Source organism: Ranitomeya variabilis, chromosome 2 (assembly GCF_051348905.1).
Source record: "Ranitomeya variabilis isolate aRanVar5 chromosome 2, aRanVar5.hap1, whole genome shotgun sequence".
Taxonomy (NCBI): domain Eukaryota; kingdom Metazoa; phylum Chordata; class Amphibia; order Anura; family Dendrobatidae; genus Ranitomeya; species Ranitomeya variabilis.
Window position 1 is genome coordinate 443,208,149 of NC_135233.1, and position 11,408 is coordinate 443,219,556.

General features: G+C 40.9%; 1 protein-coding gene across 1 annotated transcript in view; it reads right to left on the minus strand.

Annotated features, from left to right (window-relative positions):
- The window catches only part of LOC143806510 (receptor-type tyrosine-protein phosphatase beta-like), a 131,420-nt gene extending 123,373 nt beyond the window's left edge, over nt 1–8,047 (minus strand). The window contains exons 1-2 of the mRNA XM_077287126.1: nt 7,969–8,047; nt 7,600–7,830 (exon numbers count right to left, since the gene is read on the minus strand). Coding sequence (XP_077143241.1) covers nt 7,600–7,678 — 79 coding nt within the window. The 5' untranslated portion in view covers nt 7,679–7,830; nt 7,969–8,047. The remainder of the gene's footprint in view (nt 1–7,599; nt 7,831–7,968) is intronic.
- Between the last annotated feature and the right edge of the window lie 3,361 nt (nt 8,048–11,408).

The window sequence follows — 11,408 nt, forward strand, 5'->3', positions numbered from 1 at the left end:
TGCACTAATAATGAACATGCACAAGATTATTATTATTTATTTCCAGGGATTCCACAAAGTAAGGCCGGCGTCACACTTGGCGTAAGACAATACGCCACGTATTATACGTCCGTACTACGGCCATAATACGGAGAAATGTTCCCAAAATATTGATCCGTAGTCAGGGTGTGTCAGCGTATTTTGCGCATGGCATCCTCCGTATGTAATCCGTATGGCATCCGTACTGCGAGATTTTCTCGCAGGCTTGCAAAACCGACATCTAATGGATTTATGTGCTCAAATGTTCGGGAAAACATATATACAGTGTGTATATATATATATATATATATATATATATATATATATATATATATATATATATATATATGTCATTGAGACACATATATATATATATTCTGTATTTAGATTTCATTCAGCGCGATATCTGTGAACAGCCGGTAATTCAATTGCCGGCTTTTCATTTCTCCTGCACAAACCCGACAGGATATGAGACATGGTTTACATACAGTAAACCATCTCATATCCCCATTTTTTTTGCATATTCCACACTACTGTTAGTAGTGTGTATGTGTAAAATTTCAGCGCTGTAGCTGCTAAAATAAAGGGTTAAATGGCGGAAAAAATTGGCGTGGGCTCCCGCGCAATTTTCTCCGCCAGAATGGTAAAGCCAGTGACTGAGGGCAGATATTAATAGCCAGGAGAGGGTCCATGGTTATTGGCCCCCCCGTGGCTAAAAACATCTGCCCCCAGCCACCCCAGAAAAGGCACATCTGGAAGATGCGCCTATTCTGGCACTTGGCCACTCTCTTCCCACTCCCTGTAGCGGTGGGATATGGGGTAATGAAGGGTTAATGCCACCTTGCTATTGTAAGGTGACATTAAGCCAGATTAATAATGGAGAGGCGTCAATTATGACACCTATCCATTATTAATCCAATTGTTTGAAAGGGTTAAAAAACACACACACACATGATTCAAAAGTATTTTAATGAAATAAACACAGCGGTTGTTTTAATAATTTATTGCTCTCTCAATCCATTTGCAGGCCCTCGCTTGGCAAAATAATAAACGCACAAGATACATACCTTCAGATGACCTATCACGTCCAACGAGGTAATCCATCTGAAGGGGTTAACTAATATTACAGGCACGAGCTGCGATAAACCACTCACTCGTGCCTGTAATCCCCCGGGTGCTGAAAGGAAAGCTGGATCTGTACTTACATTGAGTCGCGGTGATGCGCCCCTGCTGGATGTTCTCATGAACTGCAGCCTGGGAACTTTTTCCCACGCTCCAGGTCATATGAGGACATCCACCAGGGGGCGCATCACCGCGACTGAAGGAAATGTAGGTCAATGACCTACATTTCCTTCATTCGCCGGGGAATTACAAGCACGAGCACACAGCTGCATTTGCAGGGCTCCTGCCTGTAAAATAATTAACCCCTTCAGATGGATTACCTCGTGGGACGTGACGGGTCAGCAGAAGGTATGTATCTTGTGCGTTTATTATTTTGCCAAGCGAGGGTCTGCAAATGGATTGAGAGAGCAATAAATTATTAAAACAACCGCTGTGTTTATTTCATTAAAATACTTTTAAATCATGTGTGTGTGTGTTTTTTAACCCTTTCAAACAATTGGATTAATAATGGATAGGTGTCATAATTGACGCCTCTCCATTATTAATCTGGCTTAATGTCACCTTACAATAGCAAGGTGGCATTAACCCTTCATTACCCCATATCCCACCGCTACAGGGAGTGGGAAGAGAGTGGCCAAGTGCCAGAATAGGCGCATCTTCCAGATCTGCCTTTTCTGGGGTGGCTGGGGGCAGATGTTTTTAGCCACGGGGGGGCCAATAACCATGGACCCTCTCCTGGCTGTTAATATCTGCCCTCAGTCACTGGCTTTACCATTCTGACGGAGAAAATTGTGCGGGAGCCCACGCCAATTTTTTCCGCCATTTAACCCTTTATTTTAGCAGCTACAGCGCTGAAATTTTGCACATACACACTACTAACATTAGTAGTGTGGAATATGCAAAAAAAATGGGGATATGAGATGGTTTACTGTATGTAAACCATGTCTCATATCCTGTCGGGTTTAGGCAGGAGAAATGAAAAGCCGGCAATTGAATTACCGACTTTTCACTAACACCGCTGCGTATTTCTCGCAAGTCACACTGCTGGTCCGTGTGGAATCCGTATTTTTCTCGCCCCCATAGACTTTCATTGGCGATTTTTTTTTTGCGCAATACGCTGACAAACGCAGCATGCTGCGATTTTGTACGGCCGTAGAAAGCCGTATATTACGGATCTGTAATATACGGCTGATAGGAGCAGCCCCATTGAGAATAATTGTGCCGTATGTTATGCGAGTTTTACGGACGTAGTTTCTGCGCTCTTACGTCCGTAAAACTCGCATGTGTGACGCCGGCCTAAAGCTGTGGAATAGCCCCATTGAATGACAATGGCATTAATTGTTCTTTGGATGTGTTGTATATCAAGGGCATATCTGCAGCAGATATTTGAGTGTCAGTTTTGGATTTCTAGCTCCGATTTTCCTGGCAAGTCCATGATGTGTGAATAGAGCCCTATGGTACTCTACTGGACAAGACTGCCAAGATTCTGAGAACACAAGTTAGTTACTTCCCTGCAATCATGTGATGACCTAAAGATTAGTGATGAGCGAGTGTACTCATTGCTCGGGTTTTCCCGAGCATGCTGGGGTGACCTCCGAGTATTTGACTGCTCGGAGATTTAGTTTTTATCGCGGCAGCTGAATGATATACAGCTATTAGCCAGGCTGAGTACATGTGGGGGTTGCCTGGTTGCTAGGGAATCCCCACATGTAATCAAGCTGTCTAGTAGCTGTAAATCATTCAGCTGCCGCGATAAAAACTAAATCTCCGAGCAGTCACAAATACTCAGAGACCACCCGAGCAACGAGTACACTCGCTCATCACTACTAAAGATCACTAAAAGTATGTTAGAAGCAAAGAAAAAACATTTGAAGAACTTCTTGCCACTTGTCAATCAAGTTGGGGTTTTTGCTATGCTCTAGGGTTTTGTGACAGCCGGTCTCACTGGAAATATTAGTATAGGGAAAAACTGCATTGTACTGAGTATCAACAAGTCGTGAAAAAGAGAATCAGTGACAAAAAAAATTCTAAAGCTCAAAATTAAACTTGAGCTAATGAAAAATTGTGTATAAGGAACTGAAAAACATTACTAGAAATGAAAAATAATCAGATTTACAGATAGTCCCCAATTAAAATGTACGGTACTGTGTTTGGGTTTTTTTAGACGTAGCTGCTATGAAGATCCACTTGTCTCCCTGGTCACAGACTTTAAACACTAATTGCTCTAACTCGTTAGTGACCGTGCCATATACTGTACATACAGCTGATGTCAGAGGAGGTTAAAGAGATATGTTTTGCAACCAATGGTGGAAATTTAGCCAAAAATTATCCTTTAGAATTTTAAGCACAAATTGGAAATATAAAAAAGGCTGCCTTGAAATGGCAAAAGGTGTTTATACCATATTAAATTATACAGGGGTCAGTCATGCCCCCTTTTATTAAGCCAAATTCTACTTTAACAAAAGTTAGAGGGTTGGTGCAAATATAGAAAATTACCACTATGAATGCCCATTGCCTCATGCAGGAAATTTTGCAATATTTTCATGTACAGGAAAGGATAAATTCCAACGCTTTGGTCCCTGATTCATCATTTTAGACTTATGGAAGTCACTTTTCTTTTTTTTAGTCTTGTGATATTTGGTGATATTTTTTACGCCACATTCTTTAAAATGGTTCACATTGCTAAAGAATTTGACAGCAAAATAAGTAGATTTTGCTACTTTTTTCAGCACCTAAAGTTGTAAATGCTTGAAAAAGTCACAAAAATGCACCAAATTCAAAGCTCTGTCAGAATCTTTACTCCAAGCAGGGACTGGAGCGAGATGCGCCAAAAAAATTGTGACATTTGATAACAGTTTGCGTTTCGTGAATCTATCTAAAATATATGGATATGCAAATATGTGGACGAAAAATAAAAACGACTTAAAAACGCAAAAAATGGCACAAAATGTATCGAGAATAAGGCGCAAAAAGAAAAGGTACTTAAAATAAGAAAGTTACTCCACAAAAGTGGAAAAACAGCAATGATGAATCAGGGCTTTGGTCTCTCTTAGGCTGGAGTCACACTCAGCGTAAGACAATACGGTCCGTTTTTTACGGCCGTAATACGGCCGTAATACGGAGAAATGTTCCCAAAATAGTGGTCCGTATGTCATCCGTAGGCAGGGTGTGTCAGCGTATTTTGCGCATGGCATCCTCCGTATGTAATCCGTATGGCATCCGTACTGCGATATTTTCTCGCAGGCTTGCAAAACCGACATCTAATGGATTTATGTGCTCAAATGTCCGTTAAAACATATATACAGTGTATATATATATATATATATATATATGTCATTGAGACACATATATATATATATATATATATATATATATATATATATATATATATATATATATATATATATATATATATTCTGTATTTATATTTAATTCAGCGCGATATATGTGAAAAGCCGGTAATTCAATTGCCGGCTTCTCATTTCTCCTTCCCAAACCCGACAGGATATGAGACATGGTTTACATACAGTAAACCATCTCATATCCCCCTTTTTTTTGCATATTCCACACTACTAATGTTAGTAGTGTGTATGTGCAAAATTTGGTTGCTGTAGCTGCTAAAATAAAGGGTTAAATGGCGGAAAAAATTGGTGTGGGCTCCCGCGCAATTTTCTCCTCCAGAATGGTAAAGCCAGTGACTGAGGGCAGATATTAATAGCCAGGAGAGGGTCCATGGTTATTGCCCCCCCCCCCCGGCTACAAACATCTGCCCCCAGCCACCCCAGAAAAGGCACATATGGAAGATGCGCCTATTCTGGCACTTGGCCACTCTCTTCCCACTCCCGTGTAGTGGTGGGATATGGGGTAATGAAGGGTTAATGCCACCTTGCTATTGTAAGGTGACATTAAGCCAGATTAATAATGGAGAGGCGTCAATTATGACACCTATCCATTATTAATCCAATTGTCTGAAAGGGTTAAAAAACACACACACACATTATTACAAATTATTTTAATGAAATAAACACACCGGTTGTTTTAATATTTTATTGCTCTCTCAATCCACCTGCAGACCCTCGCTTGGCAAAATAATAAACCCACAATATACATACCATCCGAGGATCTGTCAGGTCCCACGATGTAAATCCTTCTGAAGGGGTTAAATCAATTTACAGGCAGGAGCTGCGCTAAAGCACTCGCTCGTGCCTGTAATCCCCGGGTGCTGAAAGGAAAGCAGGGTGATCTGTACTTACATTGAGTTGCGGTGAGGCGCCCTCTGGTGGATGAACTCATATGAACTCGAGAGTGGGAACTTTTCCAAGGCTCCAGTTCATGAGGACATCCAGCAGAGGGCGCCTCACCGCGACTCAATGTAAGTACAGATCACCCAGCTTTCCTTTCAGCACCCGGGGATTACAGGCACGAGCGAGTGCTTTAGCGCAGCTCCTGCCTGTAAATTGATTTAACCCCTTCAGAAGGATTTACATCGTGGGACCTGACAGATCCTCGGATGGTATGTATATTGTGGGTTTATTATTTTGCCAAGCGAGGGTCTGCAGGTGGATTGAGAGAGCAATAAAATATTAAAACAACCGGTGTGTTTATTTCATTAAAATAATTTTTAATAATGTGTGTGTGTGTGTTTTTTAACCCTTTCAAACAATTGGATTAATAATGGATAGGTGTCATAATTGACGCCTCTCCATTATTAATCTGGCTTAATGTCACCTTACAATAGCAAGGTGGCATTAACCCTTCATTACCCTATATCCCACCGCTACAGGGAGTGGGAAGAGAGTGGCCAAGTGCCAGAATAGGCGCATCTTCCAGATGTGCCTTTTCTGGGGTGGCTGGGGGCAGATGTTTGTAGCCAGGGGGGCCAATAACCATGGACCCTCTCTAGGCTATTAATATCTGCCCTCAGTCACTGGCTTTACCATTCTGGCGGAGAAAATTGCGCGGGAGCCCACGCCAATTTTTTCTGCCATTTAACCCTTTATTTTAGCAGCTACAGCAACCAAATTTTGCACATGCACACTACTAACATTAGTAGTGTGGAATATGCAAAAAAAAAAAGGGGATATGAGATGGTTTACTGTATGTAAACCATGTCTCATATCCTGTCGGGTTTGGGAAGGAGAAATGAAAAGTCGGCAATTGAATTACCGGCTTTTCACTAACACCGCTGCGTATTTCTCGCAAGTCACACTGCTGGTCCGTGTGGAATCCGTATTTTTCTCGCCCCCATAGACTTTCATTGGCGTATTTTTTGCGCAATACGTTGACAAACGCAGCACGCTGAGATTTTCTACGGCCGTACAAGACCGTATATTACGGATGCGTAATATACGGCTGATAGGAGCAGCCCCATTGAGAATAATTGTGCCGTTTGTTTGGCGAGTTTTACGGACGTATTTTCTGCGCTCTTACGTCCGTAAAACTCGCTAGTGTGACTCCAGCCTTAGGCACAAATTCTGTGCAATCTCAAGTACGTGAAACTATCACGGCTTAGGGCACGTGCACACGACTGTTTAATCGGATAAGTATTAACCAAGGTTTTGACGGATCGCACTCGTACTCGAGTTATTCTATGGGACCATGTACATGTCTGATTTTAGTCTCAGACCAAGGGGCCCGAAGCGAAAAAATCACATGTATGATTTGCCTCCAACAATCGTATGGCGCTTAACCATTAATGTCGAAAAGATCCTACAGCACGGTGTGGTCCGATTTTCATGAACTAACTGCCGGGTGTCCCTAGGGGACTTCTCCTATGATTAATTATTGATAGCCTTAGCTGCATCCCATAACGACAACTACATTTAAAACACTAGTTACAGAAACAATTTTTTTTCACTTTTTTTTTTCTTTATAGCACCAGCATATTCCACAGCAATGTATATAGGAAGATTTCAATTCTATCCAGTCCTTAAAGGGAACCCGTCACCTGAAAAACTCTATTATCCTGCAGATATGGGGTTAATCTGCATGTTAATAGCGTTGTGAACCTGCCCATCACCGGCACTTAGACCCACGCTGCTGGGAGGAAATTTTCTTTATTACCACTGGCAGCATTCAGATTCCAGTTATAGGGGAGGCGCTGGCATGTGTAGAGAGTGACGGCTGTAGCCGCGCCACCGGCACTGACTGACAGCGAGTCAGCATTGGGGCCGGCTGTCAGTCAGTGGCGGGTGTGCGGTTACAGATGCCACTCTCTATACACAGGCCCGTGACTGAACCTGCGCCGGCGCCTCCCCTATAACTGGAACCCGAATGCTGCCGCCTGGAATAAAGTTGATTTCATCCTGGCAGCATGGGTCTAAGTGCCGGTGCTGAGCAGGTTCCCAACGTTATTAACCTGCAGATTAACCCAATATGTACTGATTAATAGCATTTTTTTAGTTGCCAGATTCCCTTTAAATCATCACTTTTTATTTAGAATTACGGTAAGTAACTTACTGGTGGTGACGCTGCGGCAGCAGCTGATTGTGTCGTTCCCATAGTAGATCACATACTGTGTACCAGACATAAAGTTCATGAGTGATGTGTTATTCCAGCTATTATCGGATGCCTGAATTTCGCTGTCATCTATATCAGTTATATTCTGCAGGAAGAATCCCGCTGTCAGTCCAGTGATGGTGATCTGGGAGGTGGTCGCCTGGACGCTGATTATTTGGCATTCAGGTATTTCTTTAAGAAATAAAACATACAAAGCTAAAAGATAATACACAGTTATATTCTCTACCAAGGATATAATAATATACAAATCATTTTGTCTTACTTTACTGCTCTTAACTTTAGCTAAAAATGAATGTATAAAGGACTCACCATCACAGGTTTTAATCTGAAATAAATAAAAAAACACTAGTTACAAATAATAGAAAAAGTACATAGATACCTAGAAATCTGAATGGACTCGTGGACGTGATTTTCCTACGTTGATAGGAAGTGTGGCAACAGGTTTTGGAGTTCAATCTTTGGTTATTCAGGTGGCATTTTGGTGTTAACTAAAAAGTGTGTTTCAGACAGAACCTCCAACAGATCAATAGAATGCAATAAGATAAACAGAGTTCTCATTGCCCTCTGGGTTCTGTCAGATGTTCCAGCTCCAATCCTGTTTTACTGGGATTCACACGGAAGAACCAAAACGCCAATATGCAATGTGAATGGCCACTTACAGTGTCTCAGGAATCAGGTCCTTCCAGTTAAATACTTAAATTATGACTGCTCGCATTCACTTTTATCATTGACTTTAATGGGAGTTGTAGAAATTACTTTTTTGTAAACTTTCTCGGCGGCAGATGTGCTCAACCAACCAATATAAATCAACCACTAATAGAAGTGCATAAAAAAAAACTGCTGGCGCAACCAATAAGTAACGGGATCACTGACGACACACTTTAAAGTATGAATGCAATGGAACAAAAGAAGAAAGAAGTGTGTATGAAATAGTCAGGATCACCAATGGTAAAATCTGATACATTCTATTGATGACTATGTCATGCACACTTCTTTTCCACTAATAGAAAGCATAGATCTCAGAAATGTCTGTTCATGAACACAAGTTGCAAGCAAAGGTTTATGCAAATCAATAGCTGCTGCAAATATTTAAAGAGAACCAGAAACACATGGGCTACTTGCACACTGAACAAGTCTGTAGGAACCTGTTCACATCACCAGAAAACTTGAAGACACAAAAAAGCACAGTGAGGTCAAAAATACTCTGTTGTAAAAAAATCACAGTAATAAGCAAGTGCTAGTCAAAAGATGTAAAGAAAACAGGGTATTTAGTTGATACGTTTTTTTGCAAAAAAATGTATACTAAGCTGCTCCACCAAATCGCCAAGGTATACCCTTATAGAGCAGTCCTAACCTAGTCTTCACATCTTTTGACTAGCACTTGCTTATTACTGTGATTTTTTTACAACAGAGTATTTTTGACCTCACTGTGCTTTTTTGTGTCTTCAAGTTTTCTGGTGGTGTGAACAGGTTCCTACAGACTTGTTCAGTGTGCAAGTGGCCCATGTGTTTCTGGTTCTATAATTGTTCTCTTGTTTCTACAAGACTGGGGAGTCCACCACTCCTCTGTGGGTCATTTGCATTTAAGCTGTTCCATCCTGCATGTCCACATGTATATTTTTTTCTCTCTGAACCCTGCTTATACAGGTACTATACAGATAATCAGGTTTTAAATACATCAGATAGGGATTCTATACATTAGTTAGGACTGCTCTATAAGGGTATACCTTGGCGATTTGGTGGAGCAGCTTAGTATACATTTTTTTGCAAAAAAACGTATCAACTAAATACCCTGTTTTCTTTACATCTTTTGACTAGCACTTGCTTATTACTGTGATTTTTTTACAACAGAGTATTTTTGACCTCACTGTGCTTTTTTGTGTCTTCAAATATTTAAAGAGAACCTGTCATTTGTTTTTTTTTCTCCCATGTAAAGTATGGCCACTACCTGTATGCCCTCACATATAGCATTATTAATATACTTTTGCAGCGCTATCTTGTTCCTCAACACTTTGCATACATGGTCATCGCTTTCCCCATTAGGACTCACAATCTAGATTCCCTATCAGTATGTCTTTGTAGTGTGAGAGGAAACTGGGAGAAACCAATGCAAATACAGACTCCATGCAGATGTTGTCCTTTGTGGGATTTGAACCCAGGACTCCAGCGCTGCAAGGCTGCTGTGCTAACCACTGAGCCACTGTGTCACCATTCTAGAATGCTGGATAACACAGTGCTGCCATTCCCTAACATGCTGTGCCGAGAGCAAAGCATTGTAGTGCACGTGCTCCGGCGCTCTCTGCCCGCTCCCTGCACATGTGCACTATAGTACTTTGCTCTGCCCTCAGTAATGCAGAGAAGTACACCTGCGCAGGAGTGTGATGAAGGACACTGTGGATGGTGTAGGATGCGTCAACCACATGAAGCATGAAGGAGGGCGGCACCGTAGGTGAGTATAATAAAAGGTCTTTTTTGTGTTATGCACAGTGCCTCGGGGACTTACGGTATATACAGCATTCTAGAATGCTATCTATGAGGGCGTACAGCTGCTGGCTGTACATGATATGGTTAAAACATTGTGACAGGTTCCCTTTAAGAGGAAGTGTAAGAGCTAAAAGTCTTCTTCCATTTGGATTCAGATCAACCACTGCTGGATGCTGTTAAAATAAATTATTTTCATCTCTCACAACACCCCAAATGCAAAAAAAATGTGTATATATATATATATATATATATATATATATATATATATAACTGTCCATCTCACACCACTTATATCAAGATATCTCGAGCTAAGATGAAGAGAAGATAAGGAAGGACGTATCAAAAAATCAATTTTCCTAGCTGCATATTCCATTCTATTGTGGAATGGTTTTAGATAGTAATTAAAAGGTGGGGTATGAGTAAAGTTTAGAAATGTGTCCCCTTCGTACAGATTTAGAGGAAAGGAAAAAATACATATTTCATTAGCCCTAATAAGGAACATTGAATCCCTGAGGTTGGTCGTTCTACAGATTAATTGTTCTCATGGTAAAAAAAAGATCGGTCACTTCTGGAGTTTGTATCTATCTTTCCCCAGACAGAGGGAGCATCCACTTGTCATTTAAGAGTATCTTACAAAAGTCAACTCTTCACCATCTTTTTTTTGTAAGGATGGAACATTTTGATACTTATTTTGACTGCATTTCCTTTTTCACTTAAACGTTGGTGTTTCAAGCAGAACTTTAACACATACCCAACGAAATCATTACGTCAAATTACAAGTCTCTTGCACTGTACTCCGTCACTACATCATTTTTCAGTGAGGAGACTTTCCAGCCTCCGGGTACTTACATCTCCAAAATGCAAAGAAAGAAAGAGCAGCAGACAAATCCAAAGCAGATTCCTGGGATACATTCTCCATGAAGCAACACAGATCATCTACTGATATCCTGATCTCCTCTAAATGCAATAATCATCATACCTTCGACTAAACGAGAAACCTTAACTTAGTATTTTTTGTGTCAAACTTCCTCATTCTGTAGTATAAGTCTATTTAAGTGTCATGTTGCAGCCAGGTATAGCTTTTCCCTGCCGATGTCTCTGGAAATTCTTCATCACTGGTAGTGCAAACATTTTGGACACTTTCATGTTTCATTTTAGATAAAGGCTCAAAATTCATCCAGCAATTTTCTAAAGAAGTGTGGCTTCATACTGATTGAAATGTTGCAAAAGTTTTCCACAACTTGTACTTGTGCAAAGTCTTTGAC